The sequence below is a fragment of the Manacus vitellinus genome, unplaced genomic scaffold, assembly GCF_001715985.3.
Source record: "Manacus vitellinus isolate BGI_N305 unplaced genomic scaffold, ASM171598v3 scaffold_8_pilon, whole genome shotgun sequence".
Lineage (NCBI taxonomy): Eukaryota > Metazoa > Chordata > Aves > Passeriformes > Pipridae > Manacus > Manacus vitellinus.
In genome coordinates, this window is record NW_021940864.1 from 2893032 (window position 1) to 2918918 (window position 25887).

At 40.4% G+C, this 25887-nt stretch overlaps 1 protein-coding gene across 1 annotated transcript in view; it reads right to left on the bottom strand.

Moving 5' to 3' along the window:
* Positions 1-25887, bottom strand: part of ALK (ALK receptor tyrosine kinase) — a 225744-nt gene that overhangs the window by 48083 nt on the left and 151774 nt on the right. The window contains exons 7-9 of the mRNA XM_018085039.3: positions 21173-21304; positions 19607-19707; positions 9101-9270 (exon numbers count right to left, since the gene is read on the bottom strand). Of these exons, the coding sequence (XP_017940528.2) occupies positions 9101-9270; positions 19607-19707; positions 21173-21304 (403 nt within the window). The remainder of the gene's footprint in view (positions 1-9100; positions 9271-19606; positions 19708-21172; positions 21305-25887) is intronic.

Consider the following 25887-nt stretch of genomic DNA (forward strand, 5'->3'; position numbering starts at 1 on the left):
CAGCGAAGACTTGAAACAGAAAAAACTCCTGTCAGCTTCTGAACGTGTGTAAGGGGTTTAGAACAGAACACAGTCCATTCACAACAGAAAAGATCTGATATAGTTGCAATGTTCCTCCTTTATTTCTGGCAAGGAAAAACAATGATGCTTCAATAATGAAATTTCTCACTCTGGAGATATGCACTGGACACATGGAGAGACTTCTCTAAAACCAGCTTTTTAAGTTCTAAAGACACGAGCAGCTACCTTGAAAGAGCAGGTGATTGACACAAATAATAGTGGATATGGTGAAGAGTACCCCTAGCATCAGAGGAATAGCAAGATGTAATTTTCCTTGCTAAATGATCCATCTTTACCAGCTCAAAAGGCGGCAGCTCCATCCATACAAATCTGAAGATCACAAAAGTGTATTTTTTGCCTTTCCAATCCATACAAAGTGCAACTGCAGTCTGCTGCTGTCAGCAGTCTCACAGTTCTTAGCTGGGATACCTAAAACCCCTTGTGGGTATGTCTAGGAGGAGAACTGGAAGGAACATAAAATCCTTGGATATTAAATTGGCTTCCAACTGAATTGGCTGCCCTCCCCCTGCCTCTTTCCCTCATTTGCTCTACAGCTGACATCCCACAACACTTCGAATGAAATTACAAGCTCTAGCATAAACATAAGCTGTTCAGTTTGAGACTTGCCATACGAGACTTAAACAAAAGCTGTTGGACAGACACAGTGGGCTCTGATTTACTTTTTTCCCTGCAAGTTACTGTGCCAGCAGCAGAGATGACTGAAACAGGTCCCGAACCACCACTGCTCACAGTCTGTTATGTTATGGAGAACCGGCAACTTGGGCTGTTAAGTACAGGCTGTAGCTCAGTAGAAGCTTCTTCTTTCCCCTTCTATGCTGCTGAAATATCCAGGAAAAGGTAAGGTGGAAACTGATTCAGCTGCACATCTTTCAGCTGGCTGTGTCTGAAAATCAGCACCCTGCCCTGCCCACAGCGAACCTTGGTGCTACATCGAAGGGACCGCTGAAACCAAATCTGTGATGCATTTGATCCTCAGCCTCTTTCCTGAGGGTGCACACTAAATGCCACTTGGAGACAGGGACACTTTGATGTGAATTTATGATTGTAAGGTGTTAAACTGAGGCTGGGAAATTAATTATCAAGACAAATAAGCAGTTCGTATCTGTCAGCTTTTCCCTCTACTTCTGCAGTCTTTAGCTCAAGGAACATAAAAGAAGAGACAGATACTTCTGCAAAGACTACTGTGCACTCTCTTTGTACCTCCAGGCAATGAAGCACTTCTAAAAATAGCTTCAGGCATTTTCCTTGGTAGAACCTAAGGTTCGTGCCCCAAGATGTTATGCTTTGATGCACTTCTCATGTCATGCCTCTTCAGACAATAAAGGGTTGTTCTTATGAGAACTACCAAATGTTCAGCTCCTAAGAAGTTGAAGGCACGATACAAACCAGTATTTCTGTTGCTCAAGGGAATGCCACCTAACATACCCATATCAGAATACAATAGGTTGCATTTTACTTTTATTTACAGTTCATTCAATTTAAGAGTGAGCCTTGCTGATTTCACCTGCAGGAGCACTGGGATCAAAATACTCAAGAAATTTCCAGAAGTTCACCAGGGATGAAAAAAAAGACAGAAATCCTTCCAAAATACAAAAATCGTATGAATGCTAAACACTGTTAGGACCATCAGTGCTGCTTTGGTTGTCTATTAATCTTATTTTTTCCTAACAGAAATGCAGTTTCTGTACAAACCTTCTCTTGAGACTAGCATTTCTGCAACAAATAGTTCATCATTTTATCTTCTCCAGTTTAATGCCACTATTAATTTAGAAATATGATGTCTTTCAAATTCCATTGAAACAAGATCATCAGTTAACCAACATTTCAATCATTAGCTTTGGTGATTTTAGCTTAATGGGCTAATTAAGGGAAATTTAATCAAAACTGAAGATGGAAATGTCACACATCAGTGAGATGGAAAAAACCCCACAGACAATCTCGTTCCCTTGCCCCCTCCTTTTTTTTTTTTTCTTTCCGTTTGATCCCTGAAATCAATGAAACAACTCCCTTTGACTTTGGTGGAAGCTGATACTGAAACACCAGAAGCACATGTTATTGCAGTGACTCATTACTACGCTGGAGGTGGCAGTGCCTCACTGGTATTTTTGAACAGATCAAAGTGGGAGCTGACTGCACCCCCAGTGCTTCACCTGGCACCTGTACAGCATGGACACCGGTCCACAGCACTGCACAGACATACTCACTGCAAACACAGATGCTGCAGGGAATAGCCATGAAAGAATGTTCCTGAAGGCAATTATACAGGACCAGCAAAATTAGCGCTGGCAAGTTTGTCATGACTGTTGCTTAATATACCCCAGCAACTTCCTCACATGGAATCCAAATCCTCATCAAATATGTTTGTGTTTGTAAGATATTTCATCGGAATGAAAATATTGCTGCTAAACAACACTTTAATAACTTGGTTATCAGAAAAATCATTACTTGTGGACTGTGGAAATTAATTCTTAACTGTTTCTTCTCTTACCCTAATTGACCTGGAGCACAGCTAGGAAAAAGGTTCCTTACATGTATGACAATTGGAAAGCACAACTTACATCCTGTAGAGATGAGTGTTAGCTGAGCTGTGAAAGCAAATGCATACAAAGGTCTATTTTTTTTTTTTAAATCTGTTTGAAGCAAATAGGAAATGTTGTACCAAGTGGACAAAACTCCCATAATACAAATCTCCTCTTTGGGGAACATCGGCTCACCTGTTTGGAGGATAAAAGTTTTACATAAATTCAAAAACCACTCAAGGGTGACTGCTGATCAAATATTTCAGAGTCACAGACAAGAAGTGACACCAAATGAGCTTTTTTTGGTTTGCTTCTTTGGCCCAATACATGAAATTTGAATCTAGATGAACAGTTGAAAGGTAGGACCTAGCACTTGGTTAAATATATTGAGTTATTTGGTTAATATTATTTAGTTAAACATGACAGAAACAGGATAAGATCAAAGCTTCTGGGCTTGATCCTAACAGAAGACTGGTTCCCCCAAAATATCTGAGGTTTATTTGCAGAGGGAAATGCAGAACTAAAATTATGAGGATAGATCTATAGCTACATTGGTATAGTTTCCATGAGGACAAACTCTTGCCTATGTCACCTATCCTTAAGACTTCATTGCATAGAAATGTTTTTGTTCATGTATTCAAAATACTTTTGCATATATTCTATCCTCTTCTGTTGGGCTGGAAGTGAAAAACATTCTTCTTGAATTGAAGACCTCAGAAGCCGATTTTATGCAGATTTTGCAGCTCCCTCCCTCCAGCAACTACTCTGAATGCCACCTAAATACTGTCCCTAGCTCATATAGAGAGTTCAGGTTTCTATTAGCCAGACTCAGGCAGCTGTCTTCATGCCATTATTTTAGAAAGGCTCATAATCATTATTTTTTTTTCTTTTTATTATAAAGACGTGGATTATTAACCAAGATTGAACGTTAATCTCCTCTGTACTCAATCCCCCATGCAGCGACACGAACACAGCGTGTCTGTACGTACAGATCTCCTTTCATAACTTGTAATGGTTTATCTCTGATGGAACTGATTTCTCTCTCTACCTAGCTAAAATAATTACGGCTGAACCTGCTTGAGACCAAGGTACGTACAGAATGCAGAAGTTTCAGGTCACTAACCCTTATTACATTCAGGTTCCCATTAACTTCTCTGTTACAAATGATGCATTGTTAGCTCACTTCACAAAGGAATACTTACTATTTGGGATAAAAGACACATTTAGATGGAACAAGATTATTTGGAGAAATACAAGCATGTTAACCAACTCAGTTACAGTGACAGAATTGCCATGCAGGAAGTTACTTAATAGCTAGTAATAAAGGTTGAGATTCAAACATGTTATTTAAGGCAATCATGCAGAATACATGCACGTACATAATCTGTCACAGATACTCTGCACACACTGTCACCAAAACCACCTCTTCAGATGCACAGAACAGTCACTGGAAGAATAACTCCACTTCAGGAGGAGGATGGTAGCAGACAGACAGAGTTAATCCTAGAGAGCAGAAAAGCAGTGATATGGGTGTTTAAGTCTCACTGTTTTTAACAAAGTAATGTGTGACCACCTCAAGGCAACACAGGCTAGGCTTGTGGGATGGATGTAAGAAGAGAAGCTAAAGACATCTGGGTGTAGATGTGACCAAATAATATATATGTGGTACTAATGTGTAGGGAGACATATGTCTAGTTTGTTATGGAGGGTCTCTGTTTCTTCAGAGAAGAATGGGAAGAAAGTTTAGGAATAACATGATATAAACAGGCCTCTGGATGAAAAATGTTGCCAAGAACCTTCCTTTCCTTTTTCTTCCTTGTTGGGAAACCTCATGCCCAGAAACTTATGAGACAGAAAATGTGAAAGGAGTGTGACAGACAGGGCAATGCAAGAAAAACTATTGGACAAAAAGAGTGCTTAGCCACAGCTGACAGAGATAACAGCAGAGTAGTATGATATGAGACAGTTTCTTTTTACTTGTCTTTTTACTGCAGCAATGAGTGAGAATGTCCCCAGCTGCTTTGGCTGCCTTTTAATCCAGAGCTGCTGAAGGAGCCAGACAGAACAAAGGATCTCACTCCTATGGACTGAAAGGGAATCCCTCATCGATATATAGACAAAAAACCTAATGAGAACCAGTGCAGCTCGTAAAAATCCAGCAACTCAGAAAGACTGGAACAGGTAATGAGGTCAGTTTAAAGAAACAGAAAGTAAAATCATTTGGACATGAATTCTGACTTGTTGCAACAGAATATCACCTTCTGAGGGAACTAAAGTCTGTAGACCTTTTTGCTTTCTTCTTCAGGAAGGTCTTTTCCTTACCTAGCCTTCCAGGTAAGTCATATTTTCCCTTTCCAACATAATAAAACTCCTCAGTCTGTGTTCAGGAGAAGGTCATCAGTAAGAAAATAATTTTGAAGCTCTCTGAGCACAATGGGACCAAGAGAAAATTGCTTTTTACTTTCTGAACATGCTGCCCTGTTTGAAGGACACAGGGCCTAGCCTTGCTATCAGTGACAAGGCAAATGGTGATGCTATTTATGACTGAAAATTTAGTTTTTAGGCCCTCAAGTAAACTCTTCTCACACCTCCTTCCCCCACCTGGCCACTTCTGCTTAAGACTGCCTACAAACTTAGACTTTGTAATACCAAAAAAAAAATAAATTTAAGAAGAAAGGAGACCAAGGAAACCTTTCTAACCACTAAACACATTTAAATTCCCTTTATATTTCTATACAATCTTCTTCTGTCATAAGACTTTGCTGAGGTTGGACAGGTTGCTATTAATACTAGCCATTCTTAGCAGGTTTCTCTCACAGAGGTTACAGGAAAATCTTTAAAGGACAGGATAGGTTTAGTAGAGAATATAGGTCTTAAAAGACCTGAGCTGGGCTGGGCTGGCTCTTGTGGAGTCCACTTTCAGGCAAGTTCAGCCAGGTGGTATAGAGGTACCCATAGAATATTTATTCGACATGCTGCTCCACACAACTGGCCTCAGATTCATCAAGGGAGCAAAAATCAAGAGATTTGAAATTTGTTTCTTAAAGCATTAATTTTCCAGCCAGGCTTCAGCCTATTAGAGTTAATCCTTTTCCACCTTTCACACCGTGTAGAAAAACAGTTGCTAAGCGGGTTGGTGATAATGAGCATCAGCCTACAGTAAGCTCCAGAGAATCACTGAGTTGTAGGTGCTTGTATTTTATCTTTGTGATATACCTTAACCATACTGTTTAATTAGAATGGCTAATTATTAGCTACACAAATCACCCATCTTCCATTACATCAAGCTTCTGTTTGCTCTTGATGTCACACGCCCAAAACTATATCATTACTAAAATTTAGGCTCACACGTACTAACTAAAAGCAAATACATAAAAAAAGCAAGCCCAAACTGCCAGCTACAGCAGAGCTTCCAAGCCTGTTTCCTACTTGCCTTTCTGTAAAGTTAAAAAAGAACCATCCTCGACAGACTCATCACTTTTCACTGGAAAACAAGTAGTAATTCTCCATCAAACAAAACAAGCTTACAATAACGAAGTTCTCTACGCTACTCTCAACCCAAATATTGTCATACTGCACTAATGTGTGAATTCCAGTAATTAAAAATTACCAATTCTCTAGCTTTCACTAATCTGTGAAGATTATTTGATTTGCAGATAATGTGTCCTTCAGAGAGGGGTAGGTGGCCCTACAGGGGCTAAATGAATCACAGCAAGGATTGTTAGTTCAAGCTGAGCCTGTCTAAGTGGCAAGTTAAAATACAGCACCTCTGGGGATGTCGACTTTTGCCTCTGGTAGGCACAACCTGTTTATCCAACAGTTTAAGGAGCTCTTGCACACAACTGGCTTCCTTAATTGTAGCTGCTTTGATGACCTGTCCTTCACCAGGCCCTTTGCCCTTCCTCCCCCGTGCACAGAAGATATTGAGAATTTGGAACTGGGCTACAGCTCTGTTAATCCACACACCACATGAGCTGACTCTCAAGACTGTTCTGCCAACATCTTCCAGAACAAGGAAGGAGAGGTTAACTCCAGGAAGATGTGAAGTGCCAAGCTTACAAGCTTACAAGAGGCACTTCAGCTTCTTGCAAGTCCACACAGGGTGAAACTGCAACCGGATGCTTTCGTAAGGATCAAATGTAAGGAAAGAAGACAGTCCTCTCCTAATCATACCCTTGGAAATTAAGTCCAGGGTTGCCCAGGTGAAATCAATGCTAGAAATCTAATATTCCTCAGTCCCAATTTAGCTTCTTTGTCTTACTCCTCCCTCCTTTCCGGTACTGCCAATTCACCTGAAATGTTTTAGCTGTGATTTTCTGCCAAAATATAATTTCTCCCAACAGCCTGAGGGATATCAAACATTTAAGAAATGTCTGTTTCTAAAGATAGAGCTGATCTAATTTCTTGGAAGTCTTCCTAATGATTCTTTGAAGTGCTATAAGCCAAACATGGAAATTACGTCTAAGCAGCTTTTAAACAAGCATGTTTTTAAGCAGTTTTAGAGCATATTATCTTGTTATTAATAACACTTTCCATTCAGCTTCCCAAACACAATGGAATGTGCTTTAATTTCATGTGAAACTGGTGCACTGGTGTGCCTTATTCAAGAGCTTTATTTCTGTAAGGTGATTTAAACTTTCAGCTCCTCCTGTAGGAATATCTGCAATATTGTGGTTCTTCTAACACAGACCCTCACAGCTTCTGAGACAGGAACCAATTAGAAAAAGACAGACACAGCAAGCCTTCAGCAGCACCAGCATTGCGTTCACATCAATTAAGTACTTCTTACTGTTCAATAGAACTGTCATTTATCTTCATTTATACTCTGGAATCTCACTGGTACCGTTTTGGTGTATACTTCCATAGAATTCCTTCCTAATTTGTACATCGGCCCAGATTTCCTAAGAAACAGGTTTTGAGATGGTGAGAAAGATGCCTGCAGTATTTCCAAGTCTCACAGGAGATTTCTTTCTTCCCAGGAAGGATTGATTTCAACTACATCAATCTTAGAAGAAAAATTCATTAAAATAGTGCACTTTCTGTGAATAAATAGGGACAAAAACTTTTCAAGAGGCATCAAAACTTCAAAGTTTTCCTTGCTCATGTCTTAACCTCCAACAAACTCCCTTCCTTCAGGGAACTCATTTGTCTTTCTCTGTAAATAACAGGGAAGTAAGGGTGTCAGCATCATCTTATACATAATAGTCAGCATGTGTTATCAGTTGAATCTGTGATTCCACATGAACCACTGCTAGCCCGGCTCCTAAGATCAAAGTATTCTCTGCCCGACTGTGCAACCAGAGAGAATTTAAAGGAAAGCAATAGTACAAGGGTACAGAATAATTCAGGTACAAAACATTCCCCTGGCAACATTAGAAAATAAATCACATAAATAATAATGGCAAAATATACCATTCTTCAAAGGAAACACAGCTGAAGGGAATGAAGCAACCAGGTATTTTTACAAATGGTGCTTCAGCAGTGACTGCACAATAAGCCTAATGCTGGTATTTTTTAAATCTTTGACGCACACATATTAATTATACATTCAGGACCGAAGCATTGGCAGTGCCCTTGTTGTATTTGCAGCCTACGTGCATCCCCAAGAGCCAGTAAGATAAAAGACATATTCATACCATGTTTGTTTAAAGTTCTTAAGAGGCAAACTATGCTTTAATGAAATGCATTATTTCTAGGGCACGGATTCCCAAAAAGACAAAGGACACCAATGCTCATGACACAGACTGTAGAGGCATCTTGCAGCCTAAGGGCCAGGGCAGCTGGAGGTGAAGTATGTCTGTGTCTTCTCTAGAAACAGTATAAGCCAGAGCACACACAGAAAGTAAACAATTAACAAGAATATTCCCTTAAAGCTGACTTGTAAGAAACAGCTAAACCAACACTCTAAATAAGCATATGCTACCAGATTAAGCATGCGCTACCAGATAAACTTTATGCTTATAGACAGAATATAGCCATAACTGAGACAGCTCTTTATTAAGGTGATAGCTACAGCTAACATAAAGGTGTTTAGATGGATCCTTGTCAGATTTTACAGCAGGTTCTCCTCCCACCTCTTTCATCCTCAGATCTAGACCATTGAACGCTGAGGGTTTGATACCCAGAAAAAAAAAATCAGCTGTGGAGCTCACATCCAACTCTACCAAACCACGTAAGTGGATCAAACTTGCAACACAGAGCAGTAAGCAAAGTGAATGGTTTCCAGTCACTGAAATGTAGACACAGGAATTTAAGTGCCTTGCTGTAGGCTAATAACTGACCCATTGTGAACCAAGACTTCAATTCAGGAGTTGTAAAATTGTGTGCTTTGCTCAAAATACTCAGTATTCTCATTCCCCGCATCTAACAGAAGATACCTCATGGGGACAAAGCGATTCTCCCTGAGGGAACAGCTTCCAGGAGCTATGTTGGCCGTTTTCATTGCCAGGTAGCTAGTGATGAAATGACTGGTCACAAGGAGAATGAGAGAAGACCCATACCTATCTGGTATATCTGGGAGAGGTAAGATCGTCTGCTGCCATATTCCCAAACCTTCGCTGTTATCGGAATGCCAGAACGTCCAGCTCTGCTCCTTTCCTGTCTTGTTCTCGACCAGCACCAGGGATATATTTCCCAGCAAGACACCACGGATGAGCCATGACATTCGCAGCTAGGAGAAACAGAACACATGAGATTAACCATCACAAACGCTATTTGGAAGTTAACAAAATTCTCAGTTCTTCTTTCATTCGATTCTCCCTCACTCATTTTCATGTAATCCTTTTAGAAAACTCCACAGATGTGGAAGCCTGTAATACTCAGTATATGCTATTGAACATTGGAACTACTGGCCTCTTTTTTTGTGAAGTTGAGCTTTCACATACGTGTCTAATTTTAAAGGGATAAGCTCATACCTCTGTTGTCTGCAATACGAAGACTACACTCCCCTAAGATACCACCTAAGAGATTCAAGTTAAAACTAATGAAATTTTCAGCAATAAACCTTTATATTGCAACAGCAACAACAAAAAACACAGGGAGAAGAGCTGCAATAAGCAGGCATCACTAATAATCACGTCCTCATCCCCCAGACACCCTTATAAAAAATCAGTTTTTACTTTCTATCGAAGTTTCTACTGACTTTCCAATTAAAGTTCAGCAATAATTTGGGTTTTTTCTTATTAATTAAAATACTTTGGGGAACCATTTTTCTAACATTTCTGCTATGATAATGTAATTGAATCCATTTTTATGCATTTATCCCTGTATGTAAAATTATTTTATGTAGTTTTCTCATTTTATGACTTTCTCTCCCTCATTATATAAAGAGAAAAACAATTCCTTCCACATCAGACTAGTTCCACAATCCATAGTATATGAATATATACTAATAAATCTTCTAAATTTCTTGGGAAGAAGAAGAGGAAATAGCCCTTTGTTGATAAAGACCATATGTAAAATATATATATATATATATATATTACATACAAGAGCCGAGTCTCATCTCCATAACCAGTAGAGGTGAGAATGCTGAAAGAACGAGTTTATTAAATCTACATTAACGACGGATGTTTTGGACACAAGAAAGTGTCTAGCACAGTATCTAGGATCCATGCATATTAAAAAATAGCCCTCTATTTTTAAGCACTTCAAAGCCAGCACCAAAGTCAGGAGGTTAGGAATTAGGCTTTTACACAGGAACACCTGATAAAATTACCGACTTTCTTGCTTTATAGTACAGAACATTCATATCCACTTCTCAGCATAAAATGCAACTACTAAATTTTGCTTGCTATTCCTATCTCATAGTGTAAGTTTGTCCTGGCAGCCAAACAAGATTTAGGGGTCAAAAGGGCAGAAGCATTGCTATTATTCCTAATTTATGCTCACAATATCGGGATGGCTGGAACAAAATTCTGGATATACGTTATATTAATTGTTAGTACTGAATTTAGGGAAACACTTCAGTTCATCTGTCTCCAAAGCTACAAAGAAAGCACTGACTTTACACTGTAAAAATATGACAGAGATTGAAAAAATCTAGATGTGGCTCTTCTCTCTCTCTCCAGTCCAAAAATCACTGCACTTGCCTGGAATCACTCCTGGGTCTGTTGTACTGTGTGACCCAAGCACTGATGAATGTACAAACAGATATGCTACTTTGGGTCTGTGAATTCATTTTGTTACATTATTGATGAGTAAGGTTTTGACTGGCAAATCATCACAGGCACCTTCCAGACCACAGCACTTCAGGTCAAGTCTGGACACTGGTCAAGTCTGACTACCAGCTCACTCTCACTCAAGTCTGGGAAAGGACTCACAGAGTCCCATGTCTATATCCATGATGTTAGACAGTGGAAAATATACCATTAAATGTGAGGATTTTCACCTTGCAGACACCAGAGAGAAAAAGCAGAGTCCAGCAGGATGGCCAGGAACCCCTTCTGACACAACACAAAGTGATGGCCAAGGAGGTAGCTGAGGAGGGCTGAGTTCATACCCACTAACTGGTTCACTGGAAACAACGCTGCTAGAAGAGGCTGCTGACAAATGTTCATGGTATAGGAGGCTGATGCCTTCAAACTTGGTACCTGCATGGCTACTCCTAACAGGTGACAATCAAGACGAGAGAACTTTTTGAGCATTCTATATTTTCGATGCCTATGAAGTGAGGCTACTGAAAATAAATTGAAAATTGCTCTCCCTTATGTATGACTGAAATACCTTTCAGATCCACTAAAGTAATTCCCTTCAAGATCCACTAAAGTAATTCCCTTCAAGAAAACTGATCGGGACTAAACTTTTTGTTTGGATAACTTTGCAATGCCAGTGGAAATTTAAAAACCTCAAACTATACCAGGGAAGGCAACTCCTCTTACTGAGAGTCCACATGTGAAGTACTTTTAGGACTCCAATGCTAACTCCACTGTGTAACACAGTATGTGAAATTTTTAATACAGGTGAGTTGGAGCAACTTCACTGTGCCATTTTGATAGTTCAAAATTTGAGAGGTAAAGCCCTGAAGCTCCTACTAGGCAGCAGCTTTCAGACCTCTGTCTCTTCTGGAGACCTGCCAGACAGTAACAGGCAGCATCTACACGGTCAGAAGTGAGGAAAGAGCGAGCATTTGATAGCTGTAAATGTAACACTAGAGCAAAAGCTGAAGCAATTGATGAATTGGAATGAATGCCTTTGCACACATGTCAGCTGTTTGAAGGAAAGAAGTAGCTGGCAGTAGATGTGGGAGTTCAGCTCATTGGCAAAGTGCAATATGCAAACTATAATGAACTGGCTCTGAGTGAATCGACTGGCACTGTGTCCAAATGGGCATTTTTGGCTGTGATTTCCATGGTTTCTAAGCTCCACAGCAGGGCAGTCCAGGTCTTTTCACACCTGCTGAAGTGAACCAGAGCAGATGATGAGCTGGATACCACAGTAAAGACTTCCGAATTGGGCTGGCATTCATTTTACAGAATACAGCATCAATGATGGCAGATGGTACTACACACACAGTGCATCCTGCAAGTAGAGCAGTGGCACATTTGGAAAAATCTAAATCTGGGCTATTGGTGGAATACCCCTAACATTATGCATCAAACATCTCCCTCTGTGTTAAACTAGCAGCAAAATATTGAGAAACTAGAAACATCACTGAGAAATTAATTAAGCATGGAAGGTAGACAGTGGCTCAATGGCACCTTGCTTTCTGGCTTTAGAACCCACCAGAGCCATTGATCAGCTGTTCATATGCAAACCCACTGACTCAGTAAATGAAATGCTCTAAACTGATCTGGGGAAAATTATATAGAGAGAAAGCCCATGGCAAATACACAGCATATTGAGGCAAAACTCAGGTCAGATGGCTACATGCATTGTACTGCAAACACCATCTGGAAAGCTGCCTTCTGAGAATCCCCTCAGCCTCTGAGTTGGTGGAATTTCTGAACTGACAAACAGGAGACTCAACTCATCCCAGAAAGAAAAAAACAAAAAAACTAATCCTTATCAATATCAACAGGGCTTGGCAGGTGAAGAAAAACAAGGAACGTAGATTTTCTAGCACAAGCTCCATAATTTCAAGACCACTTGAGAACTGAAACTTGCATTTTACTTCCCTATGCAAAAAAAAGAAATAAAATACCAAGAACCTTCTGTGTGAAGTTCAGGCCTGCTGACACCTATGAGTCTACTTTAATGGCTAGAAACATTCCAGCATAAACTAACTCTGAGATGTCTGACTGAGGACCAATGACACGCACTCAGAGCAGCATAAATAAAACATTCCGCAGTGACACCCTGGAGAGTTGTTTCTTTTTCCGACCTTTCCGAGTGGCAATGACCCTGACTATTAGTATTACAGTCCTACCTGGCAGGAAAAGTTAGTAAACAAAGAAAGGGGAAAAGAAGAACATACTTCAAACAGGGCTTGGAGGAAGGTATTTTTAAGAAGACAGAGAAGAGTCCACAGGCAGTCTTCTCCCAAGGAACTACAGTAGCTGGATCTCACTGTGGCTATCTGGCTACCCACACCTCAACACAACACGGTCTTTCATCTTGTGAGACTGCACATTACTTCTCTTGTCCCCAGTTCTTGCTCCCCCTCCATGATACTTTCTCAAAGGAATTGCTCAAAATTTGCCGGACAAGGGACTGTAGGTTCTTGAAATGCAGACATTTATTCTCCTGGAAATTGTTACTCTTATCTTACATCGTCTTCATGTGATGGGAAAGAGCAGAAATTGTTTTCAGATGTGAATGCACTGACCCAGTAAATGTAAGGCATTAAAGAAGCTTGGAAAAAATCTCATTGTTGAAGAGAAACTGAAGCTGCAAGTTGGAATATGATTTACACAGAATTAGACAATAGCTGCAAACAACTTTGCCAAGTCTCAGTAAGCTTTGTACATGAATATGAGCTGTGTTTGACATGTGAAATTTATCACACTGACGATATTTCTTTTCTTACTAGAAATGAGAAATGGTTACACACAATAGTACAAGCAAGACATCTATTAGTACTGTTCAGCAATTCAGATTTGGACTCTAATGAATAATAAAGAGGACCAAAAGGTCTTGTTCCAGGGTTTGGCCAGATCTACAACTGTGCATAATCAGATTCTTCTGTAGTCTGCTGATACTTCTGCTTTAGCTTAGGACTCAGGTGTGCAAGCAAAAGGATAAAATTATAATTAAGTGATCTGATCTGTAGTTTTAAAATATTTAGGCAGGCAAGAGAAGTTTGTATTTTATATGAACAGATTCTCCTGATATTTATTCTCACATTATTTCTTACTTGATTTCAGAAAACAGACAAACAGAAAAATAAAAACAACAACAATAGAGAAAGAAAGAGAAAGTGCTCAGAATTTTCCTGTCAGAGTACTGTGGAGTGATCAGGTCTTCAAGAAATTTTAGTTGGTATAGATCCTCTGAACCAATGACACAGAAGGCAAGTGGCAAAGGAAGCAAGAGAAGACAGATAACAGTGAATAAGCTGTACAGATTTTAAAAACAACACTTTAAAATAAAAAAGGATGCTAACAACATTCTGCCAAATAAAACACATGAAAGGCTGTGCTAGAGGCATATCTATATTGCATTTTTCATGCTCGTAAATGGTCAGAGTCAATGTTATAACCATGTATCCTTCTTAGTTATTTAAAGCTCAAGGAATAGAGGAGAAAAGGAGACACACACTGCAGGTGTCAGCATGGGGCTCAGAATGCACTCAAGGAATGATTTATATCATTGACTTACATGCTTTAAAAAAATACAAAGCTTCTGCATAGAAAAGAGAACTGAATTAATAACCACAGAGGAGGAAAACATTCTTATATCTGTAAACCTGAATGAGAGGGCAAACTTTACTCTTTACGTCAACATGTTATATTTATTTTCTAGAGAGAGTATGTTTACATGCAAAAAGTAATTTCAGGGTTTAAAGAAATCTGTCTCAGTTTTGTACTAACATAATATAATGAAAGAAACAGGCTTTCAAGAAACAGCTAGTTGAAATGTCAAAATAGCATCAGAAAAATATTTCCATTATTTTAAACACAGCCAAAAGAACAAAGCACATTTACTATCACAGTAACCTGTTTTTCATTGTTTTCCAGCACAACTATACCCTTTAAAATATTTGACCCAGGACCTAACAGAAAAATGAAATAATCTAGTTCCAAATCACAATGCAGTCTCTCCTGCAAAGAGTCACCTTATTCTGTGGAGATGGATGTGATAACATTCAAGGCTAATTTCAAATTCATCACTATGCAGGCAACACCACCTCTGCTGTTACCGTCCTTCTCTACAATAGCCCACATTAAGCTGCATGCATGGCTTTTACTTCTCAGGTATGGCACTAAGATTCTGCCACAGATTCCCTTGTGCTGCACAAAGCACAGCCTTTCTAAAAATCAGTCTCCAGACTGCTCGTGTTTCTCCACTGACTTTCAAACAGGAGTAGTAACAACCCATCAAAAAATGAAATCTTGCAGCACAGATGCAAGACACCCTGTACCAAGCCTCACAGAATGCAGTAGTTCTGTAGCTGGTCTTGCATCTTTTTATGACAGAAACACAAACACTTTGGGAAGACACAGGTATGACTCTTAGGATCTACAGGTACCACAACATCCTTCAAGGATGAGGATGCAGATGGGGAACATCTCTAAAAAATGGAATGAAAAGCAAGTCAACATATGTGACTGCAGCTGTACAGCAATAATACTGGGAGTGAGGGAGGTGGGATTGCCTTGGTGTCTAGACATGCAGAGCCAGAATTGAGCCTCCAGCTTCCACACAAAGGTGAGCGCTCCCTGGACACCTGCAACAGTTTTGTCAGCTCTCTGAATCTTTGCAAAGTGCTGAGAAGTAGGTGGCCATTACAGTCTGGAAACTATGCACACCTAGGGCCTATCAACCACGGCAAAGCAATTTAGTTTTGCCATGGTGGTGACTGAGATGACAGCACTTCCCTTGGATTTAATTGCAAAGTGGTTTCCTAGATTCCCAGAGACCAGTACTGCTACTAATGACATGCATATGGATTTCTTCTTCAAAATGAGGAGATGTGTAACTACTCCATGATCCTCTTTGCCCTGTCAGCCTTGTGCAGGCCAACTAATTCCCACTCAGAGGAGGGCATTCGCAGCGGGGCAAATAATTCTGTGCTTTATTGCTTGAGCTCTATAAACTCTGCCTTTAAATCAGGCCACTGTTTTGCTTAATTCTTTGCACTTTATGTGCATTCCTATGCTCCATTACATGTGCTTTGCTTCCAATGAACTTTTATATGTGGGTTAAAAGATTTTCACTCTTGATTACTGTGACTCAGTTTGGTTCCAGAAGCATTTCCTGAGCTTTTTGTTGCCTCTCCCTTTTCTAGTTACTTCAGAGTAATGGAGCATCTCTTCACGGATTATGCACACCACTTCCTGCATTCACCCAAGAGTTAGTGGAACTGCCACAGTTTCCCTCTTCCATATAAATTGGGTTTTAAAACACAGTTAAAGGGGTCAACAGGCAAAGGACTCTACTGAATGTGCAACACGAAAAAGATAACAAAGGCTGTCTGGACTGCAAACAAGAAGAGATTCTTTGAAGCCAGGATACTCCAGCCAAGATTTAATAAAACAACAAAGAGAAAGAGAAAAACTAACTGAACCAAGAACAAAGGGCAGCATCACAAACTAACCGCTTTGACCTCCAAAAGCACTGAAGAACAAAGAAAATGAAAACATAAGGCTGCTCAAAACAAACAGGAGCAAAGTGCAAGGCTGTACACAAAGCTGTACACAAAGTGCAAGGCACATTCGGGCCAATCTCAAACATGTGTGGGAAAGTGCAGGCTGTGTTTATTATGGTATCTCCTGCATGCATTTTTATCCTTTTCCCATCTTTTGATGCATGTGGGGCAGTACAGAGTAGGTCAGGCTGACTTTTCCCTTCCTGAGTTAACAGGGAGCCTCCTGCAGGGCATGGAAAGGACAGGCAGCCCAGCATGCTCCTGGTGACCGACCTCAAGCTGGAGAGAACACAAAGATGGAGGATCACCCTAGTCCTGCACTCAGTGGCAATACACATGCCAAAGATCATCCAGGCTCTGGTGTCTCCAAGTGCTGGCATCCATGCCACTGCAAGCAGCTGCTCAGAACCTCAGCGGGGAAGGTGTTTAGACCACGGCACCCCACAAGTCTCCAGTAGTTATTTTTTCAGTCATTTCCTTTGCCAGTCTATAACAGTGGAAGATTAAACAGCCAGGCTGAGGGAAAAAAAACCCAAGCTTGAAGCATTAGCAAACTCTTTGTGGCTGGAACCCAGTGTGGACTGCTTGACTGTTTCCTTATCAGTATTGAGCCCTGGTAGCATGGGCATTCTGGTCAAAACCCAGAATCCTCCAGCCTGGTAAACAGCACTGTGACAGGTAGAGCTCCTCATGCTGAGGCTGAAATAATTTTCCTATGAACATCTGAGGATAAAAAGCAGGGTGTCAGCATCTGCTGTTTTGGATGTAATTGGTCTAACTTGACTGGATAAAAGAAAAGAAAATTAGGGGATAAGGGGAAAAAATAGTAGCTTCAGTAAACAGCAGGCCTAGTAGTGTGCCATAGCTTCCATGTAGCAGGGATAGAAGAGAGGGGAGTCAAGATAAACAAAGTGGGGACGTCTGCTGGCCTCCTTGTTGCTCACAGGTTGTGCAGCACATGGTATTGGATAAAGTCCCATGCACAGAGCAGGGGGAAGGTCCTCGTACCCTGAGAGGCAAGAGACCCGAGCAGGCAGGGAAACACACTCAGTCTCACCCTCAGGACTTCAGCTGAGCTGGGTATGTTTATACTGGGGTAGACAATGCACACAAGGAGGAGATGTTAAGTGACAGGCTTAAGGACAACCTCCACCATTAACATTATGTGTACCTGAGACTAACCTCTCTGGGGTAGTAGATGCATCTGTCAGAACAAGCCACTATGTAAATGAACGCACAAGGGGAGCAAGCAGATATCTAAATGGTCACAAGAGCTGGATCAAATACAAGAGGGAGGGCAGGTTTGTGGCTTGATCTGATGGTGGAAGAATAAATGGGTCTAATTCACACACACTTGCTGAGATCCCTTTGCAGCATGAATTCTGAGTGAGTTTTGTCTGTGGGATTTCAATTGCCAGAGAATCTGTCCTGGTTGTGACACTCCAGGTGGAGCTGTCAGCAGTGACAGGTAAAAGAAAACTCATCTTTTAGTGTCTGAACTTGAGCCAGTTCAATTGGGAAGTGATTGAGGGTGAATAAATACACGGTGGCATTACAGTATTTTCACAACCTCCTTTCTGAGTATAATTTCACTATTAGGAAGTCTGTTGGCACCTACTGGAGGAATAAGCACGCAGGGGGGCATATCTCCTTTCTCCTCCTGCTTTGTGCTGAAAAGTGGAATTAAATTATTCTGTGCATCGACAGATTGTTCCAGTAAAATAGAATTTGAAGCCACCAGGGACCCACTGGGAAGAGAAGCTTTTACACTATATGAAAAGGCAAGAAACAAAACCCTTGCCAAAACTCCTTCACTCTTTATTACCGACAGCTGCAACGCTGGATGCGTCCGGATGCCTTTTAAGAGCCAAGGGGAGTGACGGAGGTGGGATGGCATGTGAGCAGATGAAATACATGGCAGCTTCTCCCCTGACGGCAAGTTTAATTATTTGCAGTGTTGTATACACAAGAAAAAAATACACAGATAGTGGGAAATCATTCACTGTGATTCCTGTGTCAGGTGCATTATGAAAAACACTTGCTCTTGCTGGTCCGTGGCAGAGCAAGGTCTTAAAATATTCAGAACCTGCATACGCTTTTGTCACAGATGGGAGGAATAACAAGGTAGAATATATTTCAAAGAAGGAGAATGTGAATATATCAAGAGAGCAAAAACAGAGGCGCTTTGCTGTATGAACTGAGATATCCAACGGAAGTGAACCAAACCAAACTTTAAGACAAAGAAACAGCTTCTTCTGTGTATTCCAGAGGACTTTCTAATGCATCCCCTCTTGTCCTTTGTGTATTTTAAGACCATTGGAATGGGGAAAATCTAATTCTTTTGTCTGTTCAGTGCTCAACCAACAAACAACAAACTGTGCTTTGTTAGGATTAATTTTCTCAAATCCCTCTGCTTCAGGATCCAGGAGCTTATGTGACATTTCAGGGTGACTATGCAAGATGTGAAATGCTCCAAGTCACTAGCCATGGGTCATAACTCATAAATAAATCCTATCAGTGATAATATAATCTGTGAAGCTACAGGCAGAGTAAAAGGATGCAGACAGGTCATCTTTCTGTAAACTGCAGTTTAGGGGTTAAGTACAACTGACTCAGAAATTACAACCATGTGCAAGGTTGCCTGGTAAGCCTTGATATACTTGCTTAAGTTGATGTCTTATGACTGTCAATAGCTTTTCTGCTTGAATACGACCAGAATGGTTACATTCTACATGAATTTATCTCTGCTGCTGCTAACTTCAGCACTCCTTATGAACAAAGTCTACACGAGGATCAGTAGCTTTGAAGTGCAGAAGGATGAAGACCTGCCAGCTCAAATCCCAGCTGACCTAGAGAAAGCATGCACTGCATTTTCTGGATGGCTCAGGGGCAGCCCTGAAGCCTATTCTTTCTTGGATCTTGCAAATATAATGCTTGTTCATGCACTTCTTCCTCTCTGTGTTTATGTAATGCTGTCTGCCGTACTCTTACAGCCTATACACCCAATTATGAAGATTGCAATACATCATGTGAGTCCATACAATGAGGACAGCACGTAATAAGAGCACATTTTGTGCCATTCAAGCAGATAACCATATCTTTCTCCTGCACAGAGGGCATAAATAAGTATATTGTATAGAAAAGCCATCAGAGAAAGTGGCTGCTGTGCTACTGACCTAGTACCTATATTTGAAAACCTGAGTCAAACACACAAAAAAGTTCTGTAAATTGCAAAAGAAAAGAAAACATTATGACTTACCTCACAGGGGGAGTTCCTCAAAGGAGCTGGAAATGCAGTGCTGGTCATGACAGTCTTTGCTACTGCTGGTGCTTTGCTGGTGTTAAGGAGGAGTGCACAACCTGATAAAAGAGAAGTAAGAAGGTCAAACTGCAGCACTCACCTTCTGAGGTTTCAGGGTTTGTGAAATCTCCCCAAAACCTATGTTAGCTGGCTCCTACTACAACAGAATGCCAGGGAGTAGAAGGCTTTTTCAATTTCTTAGGGATGCAGCTTCACCTACCTGAAAACCATATTCAGGAACCACATTTAAGGAGTACGTCTACCTTTCCCCTACAGCTCTCTTCTGTTGCTCCCTGCCTTCAGATTCATTCTCCTTGCAAGGGTGAATAATAGAGTATATCTTCTATGAACAAAAAGTAACTTAGAAGAGAAGTATTTATCTTGACCAAACCCAAACAACAATACAGCTATGGCAAAATACCATCAGACTAAGATTAATGCAGCTGGACACCTCTTTGCTACTTTAATAATTTGCTGTAAACAAGGGGAACAAGGCCAGTAGCAACACTAGGGTTTTCCATTGGCAGCTTTGCATGAAAGAGTGTGGTTTTGCCCTATTTCAGCTCTGCCCTCTAGCTCAGGATGGTAGCATTACTCAGAGTCCAGTTATTTGGTCTTTCATTCTGCAGCACAGAAATATCACAGAAGCAACAGCATTTGCCAGCTCCCCATCAGTACCATCATTCTGGCTCTTGGCCTTGTTTACCTGTGTTTCCGTCACTCTGTGGTCTATTATTACCAAGGGCTAAACCATCACATGCCATAAATCAGAAGAGCTGCACAGTTCACACAAAAGTAGAGAATCTTACTCTTCATGTTTAACTCTGGATATACCTTTTCAAAATGATGTTGGGATTATATATCATTAATTTCCTGTTATTATTGTATCCCTTTAGATGGTCAGTACCTCAGCAATAAATGTCTGTAATGATTTACATTATTGCATTAGAAAAAAACTTATCCTGGCAGGTAGTGTGTTTGCCAAAACTCAGCCAGCAGTAGTTCAGTGCCCAAAGTATAAACCTTCAGTGGTTTGCATGAGAAGGATTAGAAATGACTGGCATTTAGGTAGGAGAATTAATTATCCATAAAAAGTGCAACTCAGGGGATCATGAAGCAAAGAGAAGAAAAATTTGGATGTGAGCAGGGGAAAATAGCAGCAGTAGAGAGAAATGGAGAAAGTAAAAAGGAAAATCAGAAAGGAAAAAACAGATCAGTATGGAGAAGGGTCATGCAGATGAACATTTAGTATGAAGTTATTTAGAAAGGGGCAAGATCTTTATCTGGTGTCAGGGGTGGAAACTGAGGTACTACTCTATACCTTCAAGACAAAAAGGGAGCTGGATAGTCTTTTGCTCAAAGCACTCAGACTAGAAAGACGGGGTTTGTTTTTGTTTCACTGGAGGCCGAATATATAAGTGCACAGGAAAATCTGCCTTGTGTTTTATTCCCTCTCCTCACCATTTGTGCATCTTTTTTCTCTCTGCTCTTTATGTTCTACACTTACTATTTACTATCGCATACCTTCTGTCGAAGGAAAACGGTTGTGTTCCGGGCTTCCAATCCGCCATGGAGAAGGATGGGATGCAGAGGAGCCTGGCATCCAGCCACAGTCCCCTTCTTCAAATGAACAGTAAAAGCCAGAGGGAAGCTTTCCTGCAAGAGGGAAAGAGACACATACAGAAGAACCCAGGTGAGCTGAGGAGGAGTCTCCTGGGCACGAAGAGAAGCTGCAGTGACTTTCTGGCCTGGTTTGCCCAGGGAATGTGGGCACCCCCCAGCTATCCAGTCCTGCTGTGTGGAGTCACGCATATGCCTGACCATGAGGAGGGTGGTGCAGTGGGAAACAACCCCCAGGCTGTGACTGACTCTCCCCACACTCTGAATAACCCGAGTGAGAGGACACATCTCAGTATTACACTATGGGGTCTCCTACATATCTGGCCTCTCAGCTCCGCAGGTATAAGCCCACTCAAGGTTACATCTTGGAGATGACTTCCCTGCTTCTGCAGCCCCACAGCGGGAAATCGTGCAGAGGGATAAATTCCTAAAAAGATTCCCTCCCTTACAGTCTAGATTTCTACTCATCCCAGCTCAGCAACATGATCTCTCCTCTCTGTGAGCACTGATGTGGCCTCAGGTAAAGCACTGAATCCTTTTGTGTCTCAGTTTTTTCACCTGTGAAACTCTTTTGTCAGATGAATGGGTGAAAAGAGGATAGTTTATTTTAAGCCATACTTTCAGGCTTCGAAGCCCACTCATTCTGTCATTGGCTTCAGGTTCCCAGCTCCAAACAACAGAGCTCCACTAGGTTTTTGCCTTGATATTAACCAGTTTTAAAGCAATAGTAATCTCATTCAAAGCAGAAGGTATGTTTCTCTACCTCCACTTGCAGGTTCTTCTTACAAAGGGTGCACATATTGCTCCTTTTGCCCCAAGAAAAGAAAATGATACAAGGAATTTGTTTAAAACTGCAAGAAAAAAAATGAAATTTCATGTGCAGATACATACCCAGGACATTTGCTTTTCCTTTCCTTTTTTTCCTGTTTTTTTCTGCTTGATAAAATCAGAGTAAAAATGTATTCACCTACAAGATGGAGTATAGACTACAAACTCCTAATCTAAGAGAATCTGCTAGTCAGGGGATACTGGTAACTTCATTAGCCCCTCTGTGAGAAGTGGAGTCTCCTGAACACATATTTTGTTATGATTATTAAATTTTTTTTCCCCCTGAAATTTTATATCTATAAAGTGGCTGTCAGACACTGAGGCACCAGTATTCAAGCTCCGGATTGTTCAAAATGTTTAAGTATCAGCAGATCCCTGCGGTTGAGATTTCAGGTCAATTAAATACCTGCTCTCAGGGCCTCAGCTTTGACTCACACACCTCAAAAGCCACTGCCAGTGGCACATGTATGTGCTCCTTGGTGTACCCAGAGAAAACAACAGGGGAACACCACAGCTGTAGCATCTAGACCAGAAATATTTGTTTTTCTAGGAGCCTGAAAAACAATTCACTTGGCAGAGAGGAAACTGAAAAAAATCCTCTATCTGTAGCTTTTTAGGAGGGTCGATTTTGAACCTGGAACCCGACGCTGAGGCAAGAGCCATATTTTAGTGTTATTATCTGCAAGCATTAAAATATGTTATGAAAAGTTTTAGAACCTGCACTGAAGTTCAGGCTTTTTCAACTTTTCCCTTCTAAAAATCTCCAGATTCATTCAGTCTTGTCTTTAAATGTAAAGCTCTTAAGCAGAGAGTTACTTCCTAGTGTTTTACCCCTCTATAGAACTTCATTATATTTCACTGTGCAGCCTGAGGCTGGGATACAGAGAAGATGACAAATTATAATGTGCCCTGAATTCCTACTGAAACAGCTTGGCTCAGTGTCCAACTGAATTCATGTCATGGCCATTTGCTATCTAGGATGATGTAAACAAGTCAGAGCAGCAGGAGGAGTCATCTGAGTAGCAATCCCTGCCTGGAGGCCAGGAAAAGCTCGCTGCCGATGAACAAGTAAGGGGATAAATAAGAAGCTATTACTTTCACAGAATATTTCACTCCCCTTCCACAAATTCATTTTTTATGAGTTTTCAGATGTCCTGTGCCCTGGATGAATTTTCTCTGCTGCTCTTTCTTACTTTGAATGTACAGACAGCACCTATGATTCCATGTGTTGCTACTCCACAGACCTCTTTGGTTAGTACTTCTCTGTTGATCTGTACTTCTCAATTTTAGGAATGTTTGTGATTGAAGCTCACATTAGCACAGACACTGCACTGATGAGGGGAAGCTAATCTGACTTTATTGGAAATTAAGTAAAGGAGGCAGCAGGAGTTACTCCTATTGAAACTTGCCATATTGGATATCATCATTAGTGACAGAAAGCTCAGATTTAGACCTTAGTAAGATTAAAATGCAGCTTGTAGGTATGGGATGGAGAACAGAGCAGCCCAGTGAAATTGAGAATATAAGAGTCTCTCCTTTTGTTTGAGTGATGAAGCAGAGAAAAGCTGTCAAGTGTTAAACTTGTTCCTAACCAAATATTTTCAAGTCCTCAGAATGAAATACTTTTCAAGTGAAATCTAATTCAGTTCAAGTTCTTTTTGTTTAACTCAGATTTTTCATCCATTAATAGCAAGAAAAATTAGCAACTGGAATAACTTATTAAGCAGATGGAGCAGGTTCCTGATTCAAAACTAGATGTAAATCAACCAGATACTACAGTTTAAACTTTAGGTGAAATTCCAGACTGATGTGATAAAGAGGAAAAGCATAAAAGGGTACTCTGTACATATGGACCTTTACTAAGGAGGAAATATCAGAAGCCAAATAGATCAGCTACTCAAACAATTTAAAGAACCACATGAATCTTTGTTTCAGTGATTGCTTCTATGCTAGCAAAGCTGGCCAGCCAAATTCTACCAAAAATGAAGCATAAAAAATCGAAATATTTTTCAACAGTTGACAAAGAGTTATCCTTAAATGCCAGATGGCTTTGCTGAATTCAGAACTTCCCGAGGTAATAATTTGTTGCTATAAGTAAAGCTTTTGATCAAGAAAGAAGCAGAAGGATCAGTGTATGCAAGACAGGAACTTTAAGAGAGCGTAGCATGGCAGCAGGTTGACACTTCATCATTTTGCTTTCAAGGACACTTTGCTGGGCTGTATCTGGATGTAAATGAATCCAGTGGTTTCTTTGTGCATTTTTACCTGGAAAGTAAACTGGCCTGTGTAGAATTGATTATCTATGCTTTTTTTTGGTCACTTGTCCATGTTATCACAAATTCAAGCTTTATAGGTTCCTATTGTAGCTGCCATCTGTTTTTTTGGCAGATGTGTGCATGTACTCCTCCAACCACATAGCACAGCCTGAGTCACTCCTTTCAGGAGTCAGACACCAGTCTTCCTTATCTCACCTGGTATGGTGTTTAACATCCTTAAATACTTAATGAGGCAAAGAGTGAAAATTATCCTATAACCCAGTGATTATGAGATTTATTTGAAAGATGGAGGACATTACTTCCACTCTCTATTCTATGTAAAATTTGTAAAAGAGCAATCCCAGGAGAGACTTGAGTAACCATTTTCTTCTGAACTAGACCAGAACTCCAGACCACAATCTTGGAAACTCTCACAGAAATAGGAACTATGGATTTAAATTCACTTAAGCAGAAGAAAGAATCAGTCCTGGGTTAGTTGTATCCTGAGTCAATCCTCTAAGTTCTGGGTCTCTAGATAATAAATATACTACTATGGGCACATCCATTCTTTTAAATTTCATTGTATTTTTTAAATATATCCAATACTTCCCTAACATGCTCAGACTGATTAACCAATATTTTCCCAAGATGAAATTTTTCCATGAATTTGTGACAGAAAGTAAAACAATTTTGGACTAGTCAAAATTATATGCATCTTTTTTTTCCAGTAAAATTTTAATTTTTGCCCAGACTTGCTGCGCTGCAACAAAAGATTATTTAACCAAAAAGAGAAGTATAAAACTACTAAAACAAATTCACACTTTCTGTAACGTTCTGCCAATCTGTATTAGTAAATAACTTGGGTTTTCATCTCTGTCTTGTACCATACCAGGTATATAACGTCATTACTACAATAAGAGGAAGTAGGGTTTTTGGGGGTTTTTTTGCAGTAAGCCATATCCATATGTTGAGTGATTTGGTATACTACTTATATAGAACTTCTTGTTTAGCATTAATAGCACACTACATTTGCTGAAGTGTTAGGCACAAGCTGTGAACTTTCACTGGGTATGCTGACCTTTCCACCTAGTCAAGTAAGAGAAGACCCCAGAGCCAGTTCAAGACAGAAGATAAGGAAGCTGTGTTCATTAGAGAAGCTGCAACATTAGAAATAAGAAACATCCCACCCTGAGGCAGTGAAGAGACACAGTGAAGAATGGGAAGACCTCCCCAGTCCTCATATGGGGAACTACTGGTCCAAACAGTCACATGAGAGGTGAGAAATTCAGATTGTAAGGGTATAATTTCTTTGTTCAGTGTTCTCCTTTGGAGACACCTAACTCAAGTTATTGCACTATTAAAAAAAAGTACTTTTATGGAAGAATCTATCAGCTTATCAATTCAGAGGAAACGTAGAGTCGAAGTCTGTTATGGTGCATGTGTAATTGCTGTAACACATAAAAGCATGATTTTACCAGCAAAGACATAAGACTACTGCTATCTGAAGACTTAATGTGTGTCTGCAAAGTATGCTTT